Raw genomic sequence first — 25,652 nt, forward strand, 5'->3', positions numbered from 1 at the left:
AAACAAAACTTCAAGAGCCATATTATGGTTAATTTTAAGTTAGCATAAGAATCGTTATGAATTGTGTATAAATGTATTGTTGAATTATATTGATTTAGAAACAATATAGTTATTTTATTCAAACCTCTAAACGATTAAGAATTTTTAAAATCATTGCATTCCTTACTGAAAGTTGAGATTTGCTTCAGTGATAATAAAGGGATTTTATGTTGGTACCATTCACTTACCTACATATTTTACTATAATAATGGATGTATACCATCTTAGATCATATGATTGGTGGATCATAGATGGTGTAAGTATGTTGTCAGCGTCAGTGGGTAATACTTACCATCTGATGGTACCTTTATTTGCTATTTGTTCATAAAATTATAACAAGTAACTTGAAATATGAAACAGAGCTGCCACAAAGTAACTTTTTAAACTTGAATATCGAAAATTAACTTTATCATTCCCGAAACGTATGGGTTGACCATTTCTGTGACAATGTTGGTTCAAAATAAGTTCTTAAGTTACCAAGGATTAAGTAAAGGGAAAAATAACAAAAATATTTTAACCTATATTGCATATGTAATAATATTTTTATACTTATCTTTAAAATCCACATCATTTTACATACGATCCTTCGAATTAACAGTATAAAATAAATGTATACTGGCAATACACGACAGAACAATAGCTTAATAGAAGAGGAAGGAAGTTAGACAAGAGTAGGGTATTTTAGGGCATTCATATTTCAAGTATATAAAGGACTTAAACAAAAAAAAAACTAATGTTGGAATTAAAAATAAAATTTATTTCCTTGAATATCTCACAATCGCCGTACCACAAGTCAATCTCCAGGCCACGGTCGACTACACTAAATTATTTCATAAACCAAAGCTCATATATATAACTACAGTATGTAAACATTATTATGTACTTCGACTTGACTTGCCGCGTCGTGAAACAATGAAAACTATTTAAGAAACATATTTTCTCCTAAAATCACATGTAATTGGCAGTTCATTATTGTTATATTTTTAATGGTAATTTTTTTGTATAGCAACACTGTTCATTTTAAAGTCGGGTAATGATGTTACATTTTCTTTTATTGTATTAAAACGTCAAAAAGGGACGGAGATATATTTTAATGGCAAAAATAAAAATAACTTTTCATTTATTTTTTTAACTTTTTATTATAAGAGTTATGAATATTGTACATTAATAAAGAATTAAATAATTAAAAAACAGTAAATCAAATATTTATAAAATTGAAAAACGATTTTACAGTCAGTGTTGCTACTTTATATAATTGTTTATGTTTTAAAAATAATTTAAAAAAAAAAACAACAACATGATACCATTTTCCTAATACCAAGTTCTTAAAGCGGCATTGTGTTGTTAATAGTATATGACGTAACAACGCGACAGTCAAAAGCCGAAAGGTCAGATTTGTGATTTCTTGTAAAAGTATAACACTACACTTAATTAGAATATAGAAAAAGATACGCGATCGCCCGCACGGCTTACAACATACATACATACGTACCTATTTTAATATTTATATCTAGTAAGTATGCGAAAATTCACTCACAAAGAGATAAAATAAAAATGAAAGCATCACACCAAATCACAAAAGAATATATTATATTAATCACAAATAAAAGGCTGATTACAATGCATACCGTGTAACAATAAGGTAAAATTAAAAATAAAACAGAACAATTTGACACGTGTAATAATGAACATTATTGCTATAACTACAAAGTCCATAATACTTTGATCACAATTACGTTACACATCTAACATTTTTTTTTTGTGAGTTACCCTATAATGCGTCTAGATTGAAAGTTCAACCCACAGTGGTACATTTAATAGAACATTTTGACACTTTCTAATTCAGCCTTATAATTAGAAAGAGGCAACTGCAGTGGGCGACCGCGTGTTACCATTTTTATATACTGACACACTTCAAACATAGAAGCGCGGATAGATGACATTTGTTACGAGTGTTGCCATAGCAAAATTTTTAAAAACTATCATTTAACATATTTTTTAAACTTTGCTATAGCATTACTAAAGGGTCGATGACTATTTCACAATCGACCAATGTTTCTATTGCCATTTTCAAATTGTCTTTTCATTTCAAATATTCAATACAGGATATTGACTGGGGAGAATTATTATTGCACTGATTTAATTAAATTAAATACATTTAATTCAATGTTGACATATGATAAAAAATAAAACGAAAAAAAAACTTTTTAATAGAGCAATTTCAACATGGCGGATCGTTACTTTCTAATTTAAAAGCTGTAAAATTAACGAATGTAGCGGGAGAGTTCAACAATGACAGATAACATGTCGTCAATAAGACAGCAATATTTTATATCAACATTTGTCATTGCGGTTGGAAAGAAAATTAACATTAACACTAAGCTAACTTGTATCTTGAGCGCAAACTCACTTTGTACATTATTACATTATTAAGATAAGTAAATTAATATGTAAGCGATAGCACAAACGTCGGTGCGTCGGTGTGTGCAGCGCGACCGTTAAATGTCTTTTTAAAAAAATCAAGTTAAACCAGAATACGCCAGTTCGAGTATAAATAAAAGTGATAAAATTTTTAAATTATTTAAAAATAAACAATTCCGCACGACACACACCAATCGGCCGTTCCTTAACTATGTTTAAAAAAATAATAATTAAAAATCCGTGAACGACACGACGATAAAAGTTTCAATTATTTATTTTTACAAAATAAACGAGGCGTTTCAACTTGAGAGCGATTACATTTAACTAAACATACGTTCGGTTCGATAGAATGTTGACGGAACCGTCATCGATACACTTCCACACTGACAATTCTGAGAACCGGCACTTGGCACAACTCGCTATAATCTCGCCCCAATACATCAATCACTGATATTACAGATTAAATAATAAGTCTTAGTGAATTCATTTATTTTTAATTATTTAACATAGCGGGTAACACTTCCGCTTGCCATGTGAAAAATTATAAAAGACCAGTCCCGAATATAGTACATAATATAGTTCATCGTTCTGGAAACACTAAAGTGTATTCGGATGAAATAGTCTTGAGCTGAGATATTTACATATTTATGATAAATCAATTATTTCCTACGTATGATTATTTAAAATATGACAAAGTTAACCATAATTTGAGTTCGACTGATTAGAGAAATAGCTAGATAAAACATTTTTTTTATATTACAACAATATCTTAATAATTATTAACCTTAAGTCTTTTGTAATAGAAAAAAAATCTATTCGAATATTAACATAATAAAAGTGAAGTGTCTCACGAAACACAATAAAACTAAATTCATAGTCGATTTCGTTAAGATACATTCGAAATAGAAACGAGAAAACATCGATTTGAAAATACACAAATCGAATTAATTCCGAACGTTACGGATACTTCTCCGTGAACTCCGTTCGCGGGAGAAATTAACGCACTTCAATCTGCGGCCGTAATTAAACTAAAAATTCGAATCGAACTCAATATGTCTCGCCGCGACGGTTGATGGAAACCGATCAATATAGCGCCGCTGATGGATTCGAAAATCGAACGGCTCCTAAGCTCGAGGCGCGGAAACGTGACCACCGGTGGAAGGTTTGAAAATGGAACGGGTCGAGGTCCGGTCGCGCGGAAGAAGCCGGCCGTCCCCGTCGAATATTTTAATCTCGCGAGACGTGACGACATCGGCATTTAAGTTTCAAAAATCGAACAGCTCCGGCGGAGGTATCGGGTCGACGGGCAGGCAGTCGCACGGCGGCGACACGGGCGAGCGCACGCGGCCCTGCCTGCGCAGCGCGTACACGCTGGACGTGTGCGGGATGCGATGCTTCATGTCGACGTCGGCGCTGTCCGCGCGCAGCGACAGCGACGAGCGCGGCTGCACGCGCGCGGGCGACAGCGGCGGGCGCAGGTAGTCGCTGCGGGCCAGCGACTCCGGGGTGTACGCCGTGAGGTAGTGAGCCAACGCACCTGACGGCGTCCGGAGGCCCGCGTTGGCGACGAGCACCATGTCCTCGGCGGACAGGCGCAGGCTGTCGGAGCGCGGGGGCGGCGGCGGCGGCGGGGGTGGGGTGAGCTCGTCGTCGGAGGGAGCGGGGGAGGGCGTGGCGGAGGGCGGGGAGGGCGCGCGGCGGCGGCGACGCCTGCGCGGGACGCTCCCGGGCAGTCACAGCTTGAGTTCGTTGGCGATCTTCGAAGCAATGTTCTTAAAGCCGATGCTCGTGCCTGCGAGAGGAAAACATTTCATTAGGAGAAAATAACTATTTAAGGATTCATCACCCACCAAGTTAATTTTACAACAATAATTTCCCTTTAATATAGAAAAATGACCAAAAATCTTATCACAAATGGCGACTCACTATTCTTATACTAAGCATTTGGTTGGTGGCATCATAATATTTTATACTAAATAAAAATAAAAACATACTATAATATTTGATCTCTAGTCACCAATAATGCTTAATTAAAACTTTGTATAACTCACCGGATATCCTCTTGAACCTAACGCCGTTAAGAGAGAGTCGAGGCAGCTTGCAGACCTCGATCTCCCACTGAACCAGGGAGTCCGCATTCGGATCTCCGTGCACACAAAGTAGTAGGAACCTCTCTCGTTGTTCGTAGTCGCAGTTATTTGCATCTAGCACCTACAATATTTAATACCATCGAATTCTTGAGACTTCGACTTTACAATGGCTATATAGCTAAATTACTAGGGCTATCTTTTAATTTCTAACTTGGAATTTTAAATTACCTCCAAGTAATTCAATCGTATTGTATTTACTTTGATAATTTTATATCGTTAACTGTGTATCTTAAATTTGTCACATATACGTGTACTTAAAATTATATAATTTAAAATGTAACGTTACTTAAATATAAATAAGCTGGAAATCACATAAAAATCTTCTTAATCAAAAACAATAAAATAATTTGTATTTTCCTATGAATTATAAAAAGTTGACTTATAGAAAACTTGTAAAATCAAGTCTTCTTTCAATTTAGTCAACTCAATCCTTACTAACCTTTCGAATTTCAGCCATTATCTCGTTGGGATCTCTTGAAGACGTAGTCTTCATGCTCCATGTGAAGCGCAGCACCCGAGGCTTGACTTGTTCTTCGGTCCCCTGTCTAAATATCAGGGGTTCGTTCAGAACGTCTACAACTGGCTGATAAAATTGTGACAAGGGAGAAAAATATGTGGTTTAAACTTCTCCATACTCAGCCCTACTTCTAGAATATTTTGAAATTATCCCTTTCATCAGGATTTAAAGATTACGCTAAAAGTGTTTACCACTGATCACGTCTGTCAAATAGTCTATCACTTTACTTCCCTAACCTAACAGTTTATACTACGAAGTCAGTTGAGTGAACTGTTTACATTCAAACATACCACGGGATTACCTTTTTTTTTTTAAAGAATTATCTTTATTTGCATTCTTTAAATTTTATAAGTATATTTATATAAATAAAACCATTTTGTATTTCAAAAATGATTAAGTTTTCATAGTAATGTTAAATCATTTAATTTGCTTACATCTTGTATGTTATGTGTTTTAAAGATTAAAAAAAAAACTTAAAGGACAATGCAAATTAAAAATTATATAATTATTATTAAAATATTGTAACACTAAGCGTTTAAAAGGACATGTTAATATTGCAGCATAAAATGTTATATGTAAATGGGATGTGAAATGTTATGTTATATCATGGTATAAAGCAAAACACGGGTGTATGTTCAAAGCCCGAATGTTGCCAACAGTTAAAGAGTAAACTGTTTACAGATAACAGCAATATAAAGATTAAAAAAACGATTTCCTAAACACAGAAGATAACATAAAAAATAGACTATTTAAAACAGTTTATATGACACTCAATAGATCAAGAAGAACAGTCAAAGATCATTAAATTTCCAGACAAATTTTGACAGATTAAAAAAAAAAAACGATAAATTTAAAAATATAAAATGAACCAATGGATAATTACCCAAGGAGGGCTTGCGGACTAGCGCCTACGGCATGCTTCGGGGTGGTACCGTCGATAGGCCTAAAAACAGAAAAACATAAACACTAACACTAAACACTAGGGCAGGACGCGATGCACTAACACAATATTTATATTAAGCTGATTAAAAAATATAAATATATTCTTTACATTTTTAAAATAAGACATATAATTAAGGATGAGAAAATATCTTTAAATAAACACCAATTAAAGATCATAAAAAGATTACAGCATAAAAAAAAAATCAGCTCAATATAAATATATGTTAACATTATTTAAAAGTGCAAATTTTCAAAAATCAAAGCACAAGAAGCAAGGCGACGATGAAAATTAAAAAAAAAAAGACAGCTCAAACAAAGACACTCATGCCGTACGTCTTATAACTTACCCTTCTTGTGAACCATGCTTACAACATGCTTACAATTTCCGGATATAGACTAACAAAAAAATATATAAAAATATATTTATTTGTATGTCCAGAGAAAAAAACGTCGTTAAAAAATATTGCGTTGAATGAATTAAACAGCCTAGTTTATTAAACTACCTGACATAAAACTACAATAACAACACTATTTTTTTTTTTTTTTAAATATGGTAAAATAAATTAAATACTTAGACGCATTTTCAATTTATTTTAAGTTACGCTATGTTATGAATGTTTAATGAGATATGCACTAAACGCATGCAATTTTGTTTTTTTTTTTTTTTCATTGTGTATTATTATCCTATAAATATTTTTTAATAAATCAACAATATTAGTCAAACATGTTAATGAGTTTTAATTCAATAAAAAACACTCGAAAATATCACAACGGTTAAATTTTGTTATTTACGATAATAATCCAGCCGATTTTTGTTATAAAAAATAATAATAATAATCATGATTTTATTTCTTTGAATTTAATTTATTTTATTATTTTTATTTTTGTATAATAGCAAAACGTTAAAAATATTTGCGACTTTCTTTAGTTATAATTTACCTAGTTTTTTTTACATGACATGGATGGTTATATAATTAAGGCGACTTAAAATTTATATTCAATTTTTTATGCTCTCTACATTTATTATACATAAATTAATATTTATAATAAAACAGACACTTTTATGCTATTGATTGACAATATTGTAAGCTGTTTGAGGGAAATCAAAAAAATCGGTTGGATTACACGTTAAAATTAACAACACACAAAATTATGTGATTTGTAAAGTTGATCGAATACGTTATGTCGCACTTTTGTGGTTTTTATGACATAAAAATGTTCTATTTAATAACGAGATTATATAAAATCAATATTACTATGAACAATACAAAACCAAGGATTAAAACTTTTGTTTATTAAAAAAAAAAAAAAATTTTTAAAAAAATAATAGTATATGAAAATATTCAGTTACATACAGTAGGAATTATTGTTTGTCATATTTAGGAATTTTAAATTGACATGCGTCACCACAAACGCGCGAAAACGTTTCGAATATTAAAAAATCAAACTGTCAAACATCGTTAGCCGCGTACCTCCGCTGTATGTCCAGAGAGGAAAAAATTCGCGGTTTCTGCCGTCCGGCTGTCTCGCCCAACACTGACAGTCTAAAGAATAACACTCACCATGTAAGTATACATGAATAAACTTTTTTTTTTTTTTAAATTAAAAATAAATAAAACCTTTATAGATCAAAACTCATTCTGTAGATGAAGTGTTGCTATAAGAATTATTACTATAATATTATAAAATATAGTAATTTGACTCATCTAAAAATAATCGTTAAAATCATGTTTACATTGAGTCTAAAATTAATCGAAATAATGAATTTTATATTGGTCACAATTATGGATTTTGAAAAACTACATGGTATAAATAAAATAGTATTTTTTTACAAATGTATATAAATGTGATAAGTAGTTAAAAAATTTAAATTAAAAAAATAACCGTAACGTTTTTTGTCGCAACGTGATTGCAATAAAAGCGCATATATAACACGACCGATTGGTATATTATTAATACGTTTGTTTGCATAATCGAAGACCGAGGCGGACGTAAAAGTGCGAGAGAGACAAAGTGATCGTGCAATTTGTCTTTAGAACTCACAGGAAAGAGACAGATATAAGTTACACAGACGCTTTGTCTCATCGTAGAGCTTATTTTGTGATGCAATCGATCAGTTTGTTACGTCTATGGTATAGATATAACACACGTGTATAAAAGTAGAAAATATCACGATGAAGGGTTACCGTTAAAATAAAACACATTATTTATTGAAAATCTGATTATTAGGATAAGCGCAACACATACAATACTAACCATTCATCATTATATTACATTTAAATTACATAAATTTTTATTTCACTCCTGTAATACCGTAAAAAAATACCTATAAATAACGTCATAGAGACAGATTGACGTCACAATTCGAATGAAAGAAAAAAAAAGAAGTATAGAAGTATAGAAGTAGAAGTATATAAGTATACTAAGATCGTAGCAAATAAAAAATAAAAAAGTTTTTTTTTTTTAAATCGTGACTACAATCTATCTCTAAAAGTCAAATCGCAACAAAAAAAAATACATACAATATGTCAATGGAATTGTTATCGGTAAGGGGGCAAACTTATTCATTAAATATAAAATACATAAACAATCAAAACTGATCATTAAAAAAAAAAAACATTTTTGCGGATGCTATCTGTACGTACACTGAAGAAATGAAAAAAAAAAGAAATCACCAGTCCACATATTATATATAAAATCACAAACTTAGCGTCTAGGTTAGAAATAGAATGTATTGCATCTCTCCTACAGTACGATTAATATTTACTTAAATTAATAAAAAAAATGCTAATAAAAAGATAATGCACTGTTATTATTTTAATTATTAAATGACAACACGAGATAAATTTTAGAGAATTGTGTGTCGAGAATACGCCGCTTAGTCTAAAACTTTGCAAGTAAAAATATGTAAATAACACGATGACAAAGAGCCCTACGCTCCTGAACCTTGGCCTTATTCAATGTTTTTAATTTAAAAAATAAAAATACAAATATTTCTTTCATCAAGGAAAGTTTTTTACTTTAAAGTTTTAAGCGGAAAATAAAAACGTTATTTCGGAAATAATGGAATAAAGCAATGTTATAAAAACTTTAAAAGTTACAAATAAAAAAATATATAATTATCACACCGAAAATGTCAAAAGGATCATTTTATCAACAAATAATACAAAAAAAAAAAACTTAAAGGGAGGGAGCACCTAAACATAACATTATGTTTCACAGTCATAAAAATTTACATTTAATATGAATACTGCTAACATGATATAATAAAATAAATGAAAATAATATAAAATAATTATTACATTAAATATTTATGTTATAAAATAAATGTAATTATATAAAAACGATTACATGTTTCTATATCGATATTGCCTAATAAATTTAAAAAATATATGTTTTTTTTTTGTGAAATTATTAATAATTATTATTTACTTAATAATCATGATTTATTAGAGTAATAACTATGATGAATTTGTATTTCTTTGTGACATTTAATTTATAACATAAAAATTACGCGCCAAATGTTATTAGATAGTTTCCAAAGGATTTTTCACAAAAATATTATATATTTATATCAACTATTGGATAGCTATATAGTTTTTAATACACAAAATAATAGACTTATGAACGTCTAATACACTCTCTCATACTACAAACGTACATAATATGTACATACGAACTAACATTGATTTACGAGTAGTTAGAAAATATGAAAAAATCTTATCAACGATTACGAATATATTTATACATTAATATATATATTTTAATTCTGATTCAAAATGATTTATAGAAATTTGTGAGTTCAATTTCACTATAAAACTGATGAAATTTTTTTTTATGCTATCCTAATATAAGTAGATCACTCTGTATGTACAGATTGATACGATATTATCGAAATGATAGTTCTTTGTAGGTATTCAAACTGTAGGTCCTTTTTAATATATAAAATTTATTTGTTTTTTTTTTTTTTACAAAACAAATGTTATATTTTTTTTACCTACATAGAACGTTTTTTCAACTCATCAATATAATTTCACTAGCAAACGTAAGCCCCATCAAATAATTGTCTCCTAAATTTCCTTATAGCGAATGAACCGATATTGAAGAACCGTGTTTCAAGGGGAAGAACCGTATTTCGAACGAAACGCAAACGAAACAAAACAAAGAGCCAAAGCAAAAAAAAGAATGTCGTTTTTAAAATATTTTGGACAGATTTATTTTAACGTCATATTCTATAGCTGCTTAACGCATTCCTACACGGTAATATCTATTGAGTATTTGTACCAACGTTAGGGATGGGCCACAGTCGTATACTAACGATTAAAATTATTTACTGTTATCTCACTCACTCTTTTATACACTAAATACTTATATACATGAGCCGTTTCTTTAAAATTTATTTATATTTTTAATTAAATTTTGTTGGCTTTGTTCACTTTAAATTTAGAACTCTTAAATTTTTTTGTACAACGAAATTCTTGAAAATTCGATATTCAAATTGATCTAGTTAAGCTTTCTTATATGAAACCAAAAATTTCGATAATCTTAGTTTCATTGTACAACATATCGATTGGTCGATCCTGTTGTATACAATCCATAAAGTATTATTGACAGAAGAAAAAATATATCTATCTCTTTTTCATGTTTGAAATTAAAAAAAGACAGCAAATATTTCAATCCTGACAAACAAATATAGCTTAGAGATCGTGTTCAGCAAAACTAGCACCATAATCGCACACTTGCTTATAGGCGATAGGCCTTCGCGATCTTCATACGGCGATTGTCAATTTATTTTTGTTCTATTGTAAAAGACCAAAACTTAAGCAAATTACATATGTATTAAACTTATCACGTGATCAACAATTGGCGTATTGTATTGAATAATCGCTTCGACAATGTCGCATGTACTATATCTTTGTAATTCCTCCCCCCTTATTCTATAATATGACTCATTAATCTGTATAACCCATCTCATAGCCTCTACGTATATAATTCTCGAGTCTCCGTCTCCTAAAACGGCTCACATACAAAGTAATATATTATTGAATTGTAATGTCTTAATTTGTATAATATAATATTACAAATATACAAAATAATTTCTCAGTCGTCATAGTCTATATAGATTGAGTCCGAAACATAATGATAATACGAATATTATAAAGGAAAAAAAAAATATTTGTGCTAAATAGGACCCCGTAAGATTGTATTCTATATTTAAATTTTTAGATATATATTTTTTTTTATTTCTTGTACAATTTTTACAGAACACAATCGACGCGAAGGCCCAATGTCCTTGAAAACCCTGGAATGTACAAAATTCGTTCGACAATAGAACTGTATTCACTTAAGCTACGATGAAATGCGACACGCGACGGGACTAGGTCTCCATTACATGTTGGCCCATTCAAATAGCGCTGTGATATATAATCAAGGGAAAACGTATTAATACAATATACCTTCTCGTTAAAAAAATATTTAATGAACAAGACGAAATAATTGCGAATATATCTTGTTTTTATGTAAAGAATAATAATAAGTAACGCATTGTATATTAATTGCTGGGTTAAGCCCTCATCAACTTGAGAATATTTTAAGCTTATTCTAATGCGAGTTGAAGTCTCAGATTTTCATCCGAAACACGCAGTTTCCCTAACGATGTTCGCCTTCACCGTGAACGAGATTGATTACCAACACAAATTAAACACATTGAAAATTGAAATTTCAAGTGCTTGCCCTGGTTACTGGGGAAAAATTTACTCGACCTAACTATTAGAAAAAAACCACCCGATTTGTCTCAAAATTTGAGCAAAAAAAGTTGAACGTATTCAAAACATAGTAAGTTCAACCGGATGTTTACGAAATATATATCCTCTTGTTACCTATGCATGTGTTATTTCTATTTGAATAAGACAACATGAAATCGGAAATGTCGCCGCGATATAAAAACAAACATTAATACGATAAGCCAAACTCGAATAGGTCGTTAAAGACACCCTACAATACCTAACGTAGCGAATAAAGACAACTGTTAACACATTCGCAAACAATATAATTATCAATCTATTCACTCAGCGTACACAAATACAGTTTACATCATTGACGCGATCATGGAAATGTTCCCAAATGTACATTTATTGTTGCGAAGAAATAATGCTATTTATTTTAATTTAAAGATATTATTGCTTTTAAAAATATTTCATACACACTGGGCTGAGATGTGTCTCTGTCGTAGATGTGACGACGCAATACGCTGAGTGAAATAAATCAATCCATGGATTATATAAAACCTCATACAGAACTCATAAATTAAGCATAACAATTTTGCACATATTTCTCTATAGATTAGCTTATTATATAATAAAAAATAATCTTCTCCGTTTCACGGACGTCAGCGGAGCCTCATGGATTTTGATTCAACCTGCGTAGAACGGAACGGGTGAGCGATACGACCAATCACGAGCCGAATCGCCCCCCTCTTCTAGCTCCGGCTCACTTTTGTTTAAATTAATTTAACGCTGTCACTTCTGGGTTGCCATATCAAATAAACAATGGCAACCCTTATTCTCGCGAAACACAGATGCACAATACTATACACTCCCTCCGTAATTTAAAAAAAAAACGCCCGTCACGTTGCGACTAAAACGTTAAAGGGTTGTGGATAGACTAGAAGCGGAGAAAAACCGGATCGCGACCGTCGACTGACGTTAGTAGAAGCGTACGGTTAGAGAGAGAGAGAAAACAAAAAATTAGCCTTCGTAAAAAAAACACGGGGGATGCACGAGGTGTCATAGAAATGTAAAATCCGTACACCTCAGGTCGACGAGGCATGAACCGGTAATACTTACATCGAAACTTCATCACTATCGGTAAGATCTAAGAACAACATTCAAAGCGTGGTGGCATAGCTTATACGGCTCACACTTCGAAGTAGCAATAAGTAAAAAAAATAAAAATCAGCGTTCAAAAATTTAGGGGAGTACATCATGCATTGATCTATGACTACTTCAATCGGTTATAAATGCAATGGCAGCGCGCAGTCGGTACAATTTAGAAGTTAATAAAATCGATGTGCGTTTGTCTATAATGTAAGGGAGGTAGGAGGTTTTAGCATCGTGCATCCCCTGTGTTGACGCGAGAATAAAAAATAATAATAAAAAAATAAATAAAAAAAATCGGAGCTCGGAATCTTTAGAGGGAGACAATTTGAGCACCAAGTAAAAAAATTACAAATGAAAAAAATATATTATATATATAAAAACCACACAATCGTAATGATCCACAGAGCGACACATAATGGTTAATTCAATCAAGTGACAGATTGACAGACAACTGTGTTACTTATTAATGGAAACATTATTTACAACAAAAAAAAAAAACGTGAACAGGCTTTGGGCTTTAATAAAAAAATAATAATAATAAAAAAACGTGCATATTTGGGAAATAATGAGCTCAAATGCTGTTCATTTAGTTATGATTTGAATTATTACGAGTCTTTTCCACAACCCTTTTTTTAATCAATTAAAAAAAAATCTAACGGTCAGATATTGCAGCGGCCATCTTGGCGCCAATGTTTAGAATTGTCATGTTATTATTGGATACTATGCATGTAAAATGAAAATGATATACAAGGGTGCTTGAAGCGTGCGCGGCTAACATCGATGCGTGGGGTGGAATGATATTATGGCTTGATATTCTTATGTATAGCATTTTATGTTACCATCTCTGTATTATGTACTTCAAATAGACCACTTATTCATATAAATACATACTTAATAAATTTATTAATTAAATGTTAATTTTATGATCGTTTCAAATGGTAACACAAACTGCTCGATGTGGATCAATGTAATAGCTTATAAGCATAATAGCGTTACAGGAAAGTGTAAACAGAAATTATGACGTCACATAAACAAAAATATACAACACTATGAAGATTATTTCTTTAAATTGATTATTATCTAACATATGGTTACGATAGAGATAAAGAAAACAGTTTAATGTAAGTAATTATTACGGAAAAATATACATATTATATTTTTAATTAATTTGTATGTACGATCAATATTTGAGTTGATGTTGTACACAATCTCGATACAAAACTCATTTGAAATCACTAAAAATATCGCCATCTCTTTCTCAAGTGTGAACTTAGAAAGGATAGCAATTGTTTTACATATACAAAATGAGTTTAATTAATAGCTCATGCATGTCGACGCTTTCGTACGAGTTATACGTAGATTCTTTCAAAGAGACAAGGACAAGACTACGCGAAAACGTGTAAGAAAGAACGAGACGGCATTTCGCTACTGTATAACAGAATCATCGGTATTGACCTCGACTTGTTACTTAACAAACTTTTCCGTAACAATTACTTACTTGAAAGATTACTGTCATGTGATATGTGTTAGTATATTTTGAAAATTGTTGTATTAATACAGTGTAATGTTTGTTAGTGTGAGAGCCCGATAGTTGGAATCAAGATTATTTTTCAAGAGTAACCAAAGCAATTAGCTAGAGGTTAACATAAATACCTTTTTTCTTATTCATAAAATAAAATTATATTAAGTATAAGAAAACTATTTAATATAAGCCATATGATTGGTTACAATCATTCTAACGGGCCAAAAATCTTGTTATTTTTTGTCTACAAGGAATTTTCTCGATATTAGTAGTTAGTAAGTATTTATTTATGTGTAACATAAACCAATCATTTATCAACGTAGACGTGCAAACATGTGCATGTGTCTGCTCTTAGAAATACTCGTGCGAACGTGTAATCATGATGAATATAATATACAATGTAATGTATTTGAGTGTGCGGTTGTTCATCGCAAATATGCACACTCGATATGTTTATGTGTGACCTTAAGTGACGGGGGGTGTGATCGTGTAGTGGTGGGGTGGTGAGGTCGGTGGTGGTACTGACCGCTTGGAGAAGCGCGAGGAGAGTTTGGAGAAGAAGGACGTCCGCGGCTGGTGGGGGGAGCCGCTGTCGCCGTACGCGCCGCCCGCACTGCCGCCGCGCGACCGCGTTTGACCTGCACGGGGACACCAAACAATCAAACGGTCATCTCTGCCGACTAGGGCTGGATTTAAACGTCTGGAGGCCATGGGGCCACAGAGGCGTCGAGGCCCTGGAGCAACGGAGGAGCGGAGGTCCTAATTATTTGGAATATTTTCATTTCTGTCAGTCGGGTTTGGTGTTTACTCTGCATCGGTAGCTTTTAAGACAGTCACAAGAAATATTATTACAATTTGATAACATTCAGATATCTAAACATCTATTAAAATAACATATAATAAAATCGTTAACTCGCTGGAATATCTATCGTGGGCGTCGGTCGGGTGCTCCCCCTAATCCGGCATCACCACCGATGGGGCTCAATCGCACCCGCGCCGGTCACACCGACCGGTCCGACGACCGGTCCATACGCGTCGGCAGCGGCACAGACCTGAGTGGAAGGTGGAGCGCGAGGGCACGTTCCGCGGGAACACGATGGAGGGGTTGGGGAAGTCCCGGCGCGCGCCCGCCGCGCCCGCGCCGCCCGCCGCCGACAGCGACGCGTTCAGGCTGCAATAACACCACTGCTTGTATTGTTGTCGATACGTCATTTGGTCATTCACTTTAAATACACGAGGAGATAATCAAAGCGATATACAATAAAAAGTAAGCGATTGCTTAATTTTTTGTACCAAAATGAATGCACATATTGTAACATTGTCGTATTAAGATATAATCTATTTAACAGTAATCGTCATCCAAGTATGCAGAATGAATTATTTTATAACAGTAACAAAATTTATAAAAGTCAATGTTAGTTCTAATACAGTAGTCGTCTGTTATTACAAATCGTATAGAAATTTTACGACGGCAGACTGATTTTAAATGATGTGTCTACCATTAAACGACTAAAGAGTTTCTAGTTAAATTATTTTATTGCAGAAGTGACATTAACCATATCTTTACGACAGCGCTCATGATGCACAGTAGTTGATGATTCTTTTAGAGCCTCATTTAATAATGCACACTATTATTCTGTTTAAAATATATATATTCACTTACATAGAAATATATATCAAATATATGTAGTAGTATGATAAAAAATATTTACAAACTTGCCATCGTTCACTATTGGCGTTTCTGTTTATTCAAAATAAGCATAACATTGCTCTAAAATATATATTATTTACTTCAATTAGCTTAATAACACAAAACAACCAAAAAATTACCATATTCCATCATTTATAAAGATTTCTTTTTTTTTTTAATAAATATAATTAAACAAAAAGTTTCATCAAAAGATATGCTTTTGCTTTTTTTGCCGACCGTACTTTACCATTTATAGTTCTTTACACTATTAGCCCGCGTTTCCTACGAACAACATCGAATACACTAATTATCACTATATCCAAACATGCAGCATATATAAATTAACAGAAAAGTCGAACATATAAAATAGTAACTCAACATATTTCTAAATTTGTACAGCAAATGAAAAAAATATATACGTTATAAAATAAAAACATTAAATATTTTAAAAGTGAACGTTAACGTAACCGAAATGAACCAGAGACTATAATTACAGAAAACATGTATTTCAACCAAAGATTAATCTAGACAATTATCAGTGTTTACACACTCTTAAGGTGTTTGTTAAGATATTTACAACAAAACTAAATAGTAAAAGCCTTGCCCAGCAGCGGGACAATTGTGGGATGTTCATATGTGCAGTAAGTTCTAAATCTAAATGAAGTATGTTTAAAATAAATTCGTATTGAAATATCGAAACATATAAATGATTTAGTGTTGTGAAACATAATCAGTATCATCCAGAAATTGTTGATTGTGATTCTAATTTAATTAAACACAATTATTATATTATAATTATTTATATAAAAATTCGAGAAAGATAAGATATGTTTACGTAAGTGCCGTGTAACCAAAACATGTGCGACGTTTATTAATATATGTTCAAAGCTGTGTGTCCGTGAAGTAGAAAACCAAAATCCAAACGTGATTGTTGCAAAATAAAGGCGTCGTGGCTGTTCGCTTGCAATTTGCGTTGTTAAATAAAAATAAGTTACTACAAAAGATCGATAGGGAATTTTACAATCATTCTCAACTATGTACAGCTTGCATGAAAATAAAAAAAATAAATAAAAAGACATTTCTTAATGATGTGTAGTTAAAAGGCAAATAATACTAAAGAAAAATTCCCAATCTTATGAAAAAATTGCTAATCAGCAAACGCAAGCTCAAACACGTGCATACTCGTAACGAGTATGTACCTCGGTCTCGGCTGCGCGAGGTCCCGTGCCGACGCATTGTGCGAGGGCTCCGCCCCCAGGGGCGGGGCTCCGCTAGCGGACGATATCGACGCGCTCTTGACATGCGTCTTACCCACCGTACCCGCAGTACCCGTCCCGACAGGCCCCGTCGTCCCGTTCCCGGTACTCTTAGCGTCCTGTCCCGCTTGCGCGCTGTCCGTAATCATCGCATGCGGTTAGTTACCCCCGTCGTGTTACGCAGCCTCGTGCATGCATATCGTTTTATTCGGAGGGGTAATGTAATAGTAATAATTATATAGAGTCTTGAGATAGATACACATCATATAATCTTGAATAACATTTTAAATAAACATTACTTTTAGATAATGGCATATACAAGAAATATATCAATAAAGTAATTCTATATCGCGTTTTATTATGATGAGTTTTTAAGATACACACAATGAATATAATATGATCTATATGTTAAAGAAGAAAAGTTAATGTAACTCCTAGTAAAAATATGTAAGTATATATAATAAAATTAATTTTGTGTGAAACAACCGAAATATATTTGTTAGTAAGAGGCGAGCTGTTATCTTAAGTCTACGTGAGATGTACACTCTATACAAGACGGGCTAGAAGGCATCGTTACCTCGGCGTGTCGTGAGGCGGCGACAGCTTCGGCGCCGCCTGGTGCGCCGTCTGGTGCGCCGCCTGGTGCGGAGTTTGGTGCGGAGTCTGGTGCGCTTCGGTCCTTCGTGCACCGCTAGTCAGTGTACGAGATCGGGGCTCTAATTTCGGTTGAGCGCTCGTCGGTCGCGTTGTATTTTGTACCTGTAATTATGGGCACATTCATTAGCATTCTATAAAATAATAAAAAAAAAGAAAACAACAAAATAATTTAACACAAAAAGTAAAACAGAATAATATATTAAAATGACCTGCATCTGTGCGATCCGCGCCGTATTTTCCTTAATGGAGGCCGAGTCGATTGTGTTCTGAAATTAAACATATTTAATGCACATTAACACAAATTAATTTGACACGTGACTACGTACAGCCAAAGTAAAACGAATTAGACGTTTTTGGAATACATTCAATACATATTAAGAATATCATTTTCAACATATTGCACGATGTCTTAAAGTTTAATTTAGATTCGCAAACATATATATAAATATGACAGATAATTGCAAACGCAATCAAATCAAATAAGCAGTACGTGCTCACCTGTCTTTTGAAATTGGACGTTGTGGTTGTTGACGTTGACGTCGTATTATTCGCAGCGCTAGTTGTCGTACCCACTGTAATATCAAAACAATAACATTACCGCTGCACTAGAAAAAAAAACAAAGCATTAATATTCACGAAGGAAAACATTCGTTCTCATCGCTCTTTACCACGTTTTTATAAACTACTATCAACTAGGCGTGAACATTTTCTTTTTATGATATAGATTGGAGAATGAGCATATGGGCCATCTGATGGTAAGTGGTCACCACGGTACGTAAACAATGGCGCTGTTAGAAATATTAGTCATTCCTTACGCAACCAAAGCGCCACCAACCTTGTGAACTAAGATGTTATGTCCCTTGTGCCTTATTCTTCATGAGCTAGAGACTTTAAATTTTGATAGCACAGGATTGGATGAAAATGTAAAAAAAAAAAATAACAAAAAAACGTGGTATATAAAAACTATTACCGCTCATATGATTGGCTAATTTTTAAATAGTATTTTATGAAAGTAAATGTATTAAAACGCTCTGGTTGGTTGGTTCAAGGCGTCAATCTTACCCTAAGAGTTATCCAAACATAAAAAACATAATTAAAATGAATTTGGTTTACACATTTGTATTAGTTTTATTCATTTCATGAGCCAACTGTTGGTGAATAATCACAGCCGCCCATACACATTGGCGCTGTAAGAAATATAAAACATCCGTTACATCGCCAATGTACCACCGACCTTGAGGACCAAAGAACCATCAGCAATATTGTTAAGTGAATAATACATAACGAAGACCATTTGAAAGTAAACCTCTATACACAATAGCTCCAGGGGTTTGGTTAGACCTAGAATACAAGAATTTGAAAAAAAAAACAATAAACATTATTTTACAGCCAATTTGAAAAGTAAGCGAATTGTCTAAAACCTCTATATTATGGCAAAGGTGATAAGCGTTAATGTCGCAAAGCCGTATTCATGTCAAAGCCTCGAATTTTACCTAATTACACCTGTCTAATTAACCTCCCAGCTCATCAGTTCATACGAATGAAGCAATGAATCTATTATAATGAAAGCTGGTAAAATTTGTGAAATCTAATTCCTACTTAAAATTAATTCGATTCTCAAACTACATTAAATATTAAAAACCTCTAAAACTATACTTAGGAAATGATCATCATACCTAAAACGACGAGTGGAAAACATGGTACGGATTCAAAACGTATAATAATGATATTCGTTTCGAAAGAGTATTATCAAATTTGGTCCATTCGTTTTATGAGGGTAACGAACAAACATACTTGAGAGCATGCTTCGAGATAAATAATGCTATAAGAATATAGAGAGATACTACATGCGATCTGGGGGGGGGGGGATATGATTTCACATATACTAACAATAAGTGTAATACATAAGGAAGACGTCGCAAGAGTTGAAATTATATGTAAAATACTATCTAAATACATTTATTTCTAGATTGTTCTAACTATATTTAACACAGACATTTTTAGTGATATGTTAAGAATGCTACGAATGTGTGTTAAACGTATAACATGTATCATGTGGGAACCCATTTATGTCTCGATGAGTACGAATTTCCTTTCAGTCGAAGCTCGCCTCCAGTAAGAATAAAATATTACTTATATTTCTACGAACCACTAAGGGGGGCAAACCGAGCGACATGCAATGGTGCCAAAAAATATGTATCCACTCCGGTATCGTAGTCGCTCGCAGGCCGTCAAAAATCGTCGGCCCCGCGAGAGACCGGCGACGGAGGCGGAGGAACGAATCAGTCCCGAGTGCGAGTCGTGATCGTGCAAGGGGTGCGAGATGAGGTCGCGGAGGTTACCTTGCGCGCGCAGCACCTCTGCGCCGGAGGAGGCGCGGCGGCACGCGGCGGGGCGCGCGCTGGCCGAGATGCTGCGCTGCACGCCGCGGTGCGACGGCGACGCGCCTGCACCCAAAGCGCGTCAGCGCACCGCCCGCAGAGCGCGTCTCGGCAAAAGCTTCGGCGGCGCGGGGCCGGGATCTCGTTTGAGATTTCGAGGAGTTGCGGGTACGATTCTCCGTCGATTTTAATGGTCGTCTTACTGAACTCCAGTGGCTTTCGAAAATTCACGGTTGACACTTAACCCGAACCGTAACCCGGAAGCTTTTGCTGAGACGGTTTCGAACACAACGTATATTTGAGAAAATATACAGCAACATTCCATACTCTTTTCCGCTTTCGCAACGTGTGAGTTTGGGATACTCGGCCCCGGGTCGGTCCGTCGCGTCGGAGTCGAGGGCGGGCACACCCGGCGCGACTATAAGCACCGCTTTGTCGCCACGAGACGCGCGTCGCTCTAACGCGACCGTCGAGTACTTATAGTATATATAAATGCATGCCGAGAGACCATCTAACACATATAGACTTTAAAAAAAACACGCGTCACGACTTAAATAGTATACAAATTCAGAAAAATCTAATAGAGAGAATAATGGACGAGTAAACAAGACAACGAGTGGAAGAGAGGGACGCCACGGTAGCAGTATAGTTGCGTTGGGTGTACGGCACGTCAAGCACACGAATATACGATTAAAAATAAAAAGCAACAAATACTACGGCTCGGAAAGGAAACACAAACATACGTATCCGATTAAATAGTGTGATTAATGACAGTGAACATTTGTTGTTGCTTCGATTCCAAGTCGCAGTTTTATAACAAATGGACCTCAAATGATATTTGATAGCTCACTATATTGACTCGTGTCAGAGATGTCCTGTTAGAATAAGCTATGAAGCTCGCCCAAATTAATGTATTTTCATTAAATAAATAAACTCATTAAACCCTAAGCACTTTCATTGCATTCAGATGAGAACGAAAAAACAGCCAGAAAATATAGACTCGGAGTTACAAATTATTATCAATAGATGGCGCTGATTAATTAGTATATTATCTAAGTCGCAGCACTTTAACACAATGTGAACAACTGAGGAATACAATTATCATTTTAAAAAATAAGGGCAGGACTGTTTAGAATTTTTTTTAGTTATCTTCAACAGTTAAATAATACCGTATTAGCATCAAGATGCCATTTTTATATTTGAATTGTTCCATTGACATCAAAAAACGTTTTTGGTTTATGAATGATCATATCTGACAGTAGCAATATGATTTTTTTTTTAATTTCTTCTCATCTGAATGCATTTTAAGCAGTATTATTATTAATTATAATTGTCATAATCGAGTTCTAAGCCTACTTTATATAGCTTTTTTTATATATTCCTGATTTTAATCCCTCATTATATTTGTAAAAAATTGATCAGGGCAAGTTCGTTCGTATGTAAAGATATGAAATTTGTTTCAATTCAATTCGATACAAATTACAAGATGATATAATTTTTATAGCACAATGGCCAGCCTGATGGTAAGTGTAACATAACACACCGGCGCTCTAAGAGATATCAGCCCCAGGAGCGAAACCGTTATGTCCCTTGCGCCTTCAAACCCGAACACGACAATATTAAGTATTGCTGCTTGGTGGCAGAATATCTGATGAGTGGGTGGTGCCTACCCACCGAGTAATTATAAAATGGATCCTATCCGGTGTCGAATTAAATTGAAACAAGTCCGTATATCTGTCTCGTGGTGAATGTGTGTGCGTGCGTGTGTGTGCGCGCCTTACCGGCGTGCGCGTTGGCGGGCTGCGCGGCGGGCGGCTGTCCGGGCGCGGCGGCGTTGCGCAGCGACAGCGACGAGCCGGACCGGCTGCCGTCCGACTCCGGCTGCGCGGGCGCCGGCGCGACATACAGATGTTTTATTACATGTTGTTCGAGTATAGCTTTCCTCGCAGTAGTGGTATACGCGTAGACGGACTTACGTCGGTGCTCTTCCTGCCGAGCAGCAGGTAGGTCGCGAACACGTCGTCGTACTTCGCCTCGGCCAGCGAGTACTCGATCTCTTGTCGATTATATCCAAGGCACACGAGCGCCTCTGCGGATGGACAACAAACGTTAACATTGTTTTTAAGTACATATTCATCTACGTCACGTCGTCATAGATTATATATATATAAACGTATATCCTCGAAAATACTTATATTTTTCTGTGGAAATTTCTATTCAAATATTTATATATTATAAAAAATAGTATAGAAAAATGCTAAGATTACATGTATGCAACTTGAGGATACATTTTCAAATATCATTCAGACACATTATATGTAAACATTCAAGAAACGATTAAATTAAATAAAGTATACATTTAAATGTAAATAAACATATTATTTTCGTACTAAATAAATAATAAAAATAAAATCATATTTAACAACTTATCGTGCAAAACTAAATTATAATACTCACGACACAATATTAAAGAGCAAATGAGATATTATAAATACAGCAGAAATAAAAAAATTAACACATGCGTTGACGGAAGCGAAATTAAAAACCGTTTAATAATTCCGTCTTATCAAATGTCTTCTGATAAATATCAAAATAATAAATTGTAAGATTGTTAACACACTTAAATAATATATTTACTGCAATCATTCTTGTACAAAAATATTCAATAACTAATAACGTAATAACATACGAAATATTTTAATGGCAACACTATTAGCCGTCAAATATTCATAGGATTATTTATCTGTATAGCTCAACTCAAAATATGACTTTAGCATATAGCAGTAAAATATATAATTATGTATATAGGAAGACATGAAAGAAGACGGAAGTTATAACAATACCACTTATACTGAAATAACATTAGTACCGCGTAACGGTCACGTACCAACTTGCGCTGTGGCGGGCGTTAGCGGGACGCATGAAATATAAAAAACATATCTTGTTATAACCTAGCTTTAGATATACTCCATGTATGGTTCACTATTTTATTACTATATATTGGTTGTCTGTGCTGTGGAACACAGATCATATAGTCATGTATGTATTTAATATTTATTTATTAACAATAATTAGTGTGCAGAATTAAGATTGTAAGTAAAGCAGAGTCAGTATTTGTACGAGCTTAATTAAAGGAATTTTCAATTTATTTTGATTGAAAATATCGTATAAACTAATTTGAGACCGAATATTGAAATTTTTAAAGCAATTTGCCATAGTTCATTTCATCAATGCAAGTTTTATCTTTTGTAAATCATTAACATACTGATTTATACTTTGAATTAAAAGATTAAAATAAAACTTTATCAAACTTTATAGTAACAAAGTACAGTATACTCATAGTTTATATAACGATTCATTTTTTCAATGCTAATAACATTTTAATATTCATAGATAACCATACAAAAAGTACATATCAAATGTACAAAATAGACGCGTCCATGCGTCCATTTAAAAACAATTTCAAATCCAATTATATTAAATTATACAACAAATTAGTTTGTGTTATTAAATGTGTGAAATTTGAATAATTTTGAGTCCAATTCAGTGGTTAATAGCTAAAGCATTGTAATTTAGCTTCATGTAGATTCTAGACTCGAGTAAGCTTTCAAAAGCCATTAATCTAACACTATGTGCAACTTGTATTATGTGCATTATAATTAGCCTTTATGTATTTTAATATATATTACACATGTACATATATGTTAGGTTAAATGGAGGTTATATTAAGTTTTCAACAATTAATGGTTATTCAAAATTATCTGTCTATCTGTACGGTGCAGGTTACTGTTCAAAGTTACTTAAAACTTACAATATTAGTAAAAAGGGTCAATCTAATGAGTTATTGTAGCGTTATTTGTCAAGGTGATTAGCGTGTATACACATCATAAGAATATTATTTTAGCGCTGTACTGCTCGTGATATAGAATGATCTCATGTCTACTTCAAAGGTCCAGGTAAAAGTTGAAGTTTTAAGTAAGTAGCAAGAGTAGACGGGTCACCCAATGGTAAGTAATTACTACAGTTCAACTGTAGTGAGATCTAAAACATTCCTTGGATAACCATTGGATTACAGAACAAGTATACAAAGTATAATTTTCGATAACGGTGAGGTGAATGTGTGTCTATACAAGGCTTTAAATATAAAACACCACTGCCAGTTCCTATCATTTTGTACCAATATCCAGGAGTGACAAAGACAGTTGTAATGCTAACGAGCGAAAGAGATAGAGATATTTGTGTGATGACAGATATAATAACAAAAAGTCAGAATTGTAAGATATTGGTTTCGATGGTTGGCATGGTGTTAAAAGGAGTGATTCATATTTCATAGTGTCGTTGTCTATGGTGACCGAATAGGTTATAAGTGAGATGTTCCTCTAACCTATCCGCTTGTGGTCCTTGAAGTCCTGCTGCGGCTCGACGTAGGGTCGAAGTTCGTCGTCCTCGTAGCCCATGTTCATCCACTTGTCCCGCATGATGCTCTCGAGCGAGGCTCGCTTCGCCGGGTTCAGCACCAGGAACTTCTTGAGGAGATGTTCGCAGTCGGTCGACATGTAGAACGGTATTCTATAATTATAAGTAGTTTATTTAAAAAAGTATTTTGTTTACATACACATACATATATTAATCCAGACACTTAATTGTTAAGAGAATAAAATTAAATGTATACGAAACAAATAACTATAGCATATTCCAACCACAAGGAGACAAAATCCAAATAAACAACATTTGACTTCGAATCGACGCGATATCATTGGTCCAGAGTTTAAATCTATGATATTACCTCACGAAAGTGTTATGCGAACTTTGGAAGTAAAATTGAAGTGCATAGAAGTAGCTTAGTAGAAAAGTGTGGTATTATGAATAAAAAGATATCAGTCAAGACCTCTTATTAGAGCACAATATAGATCAGCTATTAGAAAATCGCGTGGCATACATAAATCAAAGTTTTGTTTATCTTTATTCCTTCCTCAACTCTAACAATTATGAAAACCATATTTATACCTATATTTCCCACGTAGCACTCTTTCTCTCAGCTCCCGTAGCGTCGATCCGTCGAAGGGCAGAGACCCGGATACTAAAGTATACAGGATCACACCCAACGACCACACGTCCACTTCCGGTCCGTCGTATTTCTTGCCTGCAATTTGTAACATTGGAAATTAAAAAAAAAATATATATTAAACGAACTTTATT

At 33.8% G+C, this 25,652-nt stretch overlaps 2 protein-coding genes across 13 annotated transcripts in view; both read right to left on the bottom strand.

The window, feature by feature from the left end:
- Nucleotides 1–775: 775 nt before the first annotated feature.
- LOC125074006 lies at nucleotides 776–25,564 on the bottom strand. 2 transcript variants are annotated; one of them, XM_047685171.1, is made up of 3 exons: nucleotides 25,560–25,564; nucleotides 12,915–12,921; nucleotides 776–4,103 (listed from the first exon to the last, which is right to left on the bottom strand). In XM_047685171.1, the coding sequence occupies exon 3, from the start codon at nucleotides 4,035–4,037 to the stop codon at nucleotides 3,726–3,728; it is 312 nt and encodes a 103-aa protein (XP_047541127.1). In that variant the 5' UTR covers nucleotides 4,038–4,103; nucleotides 12,915–12,921; nucleotides 25,560–25,564; the 3' UTR covers nucleotides 776–3,725. The 2 variants fall into 2 exon arrangements, with proteins under 2 accessions (XP_047541127.1, XP_047541126.1); XM_047685170.1 differs by lacking the exons at nucleotides 12,915–12,921; nucleotides 25,560–25,564 and having other exon boundaries at nucleotides 776–4,148.
- Nucleotides 4,110–25,652, bottom strand: part of LOC125074004 (serine/threonine-protein kinase MARK2-like) — a 157,564-nt gene continuing 136,021 nt past the window's right edge. For 6 of the 11 annotated variants that reach the window (XM_047685168.1, XM_047685166.1, XM_047685165.1 and 3 more), the window contains 16 exons: nucleotides 25,461–25,596; nucleotides 24,838–25,022; nucleotides 23,341–23,349; nucleotides 22,430–22,542; nucleotides 22,235–22,334; nucleotides 20,415–20,519; nucleotides 18,571–18,644; nucleotides 18,282–18,338; nucleotides 17,993–18,174; nucleotides 15,522–15,640; nucleotides 14,996–15,107; nucleotides 7,542–7,613; nucleotides 6,011–6,070; nucleotides 5,050–5,155; nucleotides 4,512–4,671; nucleotides 4,110–4,252 (listed from right to left, as the gene is read on the bottom strand). In XM_047685168.1, coding sequence (XP_047541124.1) covers nucleotides 4,194–4,252; nucleotides 4,512–4,671; nucleotides 5,050–5,155; nucleotides 6,011–6,070; nucleotides 7,542–7,613; nucleotides 14,996–15,107; nucleotides 15,522–15,640; nucleotides 17,993–18,174; nucleotides 18,282–18,338; nucleotides 18,571–18,644; nucleotides 20,415–20,519; nucleotides 22,235–22,334; nucleotides 22,430–22,542; nucleotides 23,341–23,349; nucleotides 24,838–25,022; nucleotides 25,461–25,596 — 1,649 coding nt within the window. In that variant the 3' untranslated portion in view covers nucleotides 4,110–4,193. Of the gene's footprint in view, nucleotides 4,253–4,511; nucleotides 4,672–5,049; nucleotides 5,156–6,010; nucleotides 6,071–7,541; nucleotides 7,614–9,549; nucleotides 12,488–14,995; nucleotides 15,108–15,521; nucleotides 15,641–17,992; nucleotides 18,175–18,281; nucleotides 18,339–18,570; nucleotides 18,645–20,414; nucleotides 20,520–22,234; nucleotides 22,335–22,429; nucleotides 22,543–23,340; nucleotides 23,350–24,837; nucleotides 25,023–25,460; nucleotides 25,597–25,652 lie in introns of those variants that run through there. The other 5 variants (XM_047685162.1, XM_047685161.1, XM_047685160.1 and 2 more) reach the window with 5 other exon arrangements.

This window comes from Vanessa atalanta, chromosome 26, assembly GCF_905147765.1.
Source record: "Vanessa atalanta chromosome 26, ilVanAtal1.2, whole genome shotgun sequence".
NCBI classification, from domain to species: Eukaryota; Metazoa; Arthropoda; class Insecta; order Lepidoptera; family Nymphalidae; genus Vanessa; species Vanessa atalanta.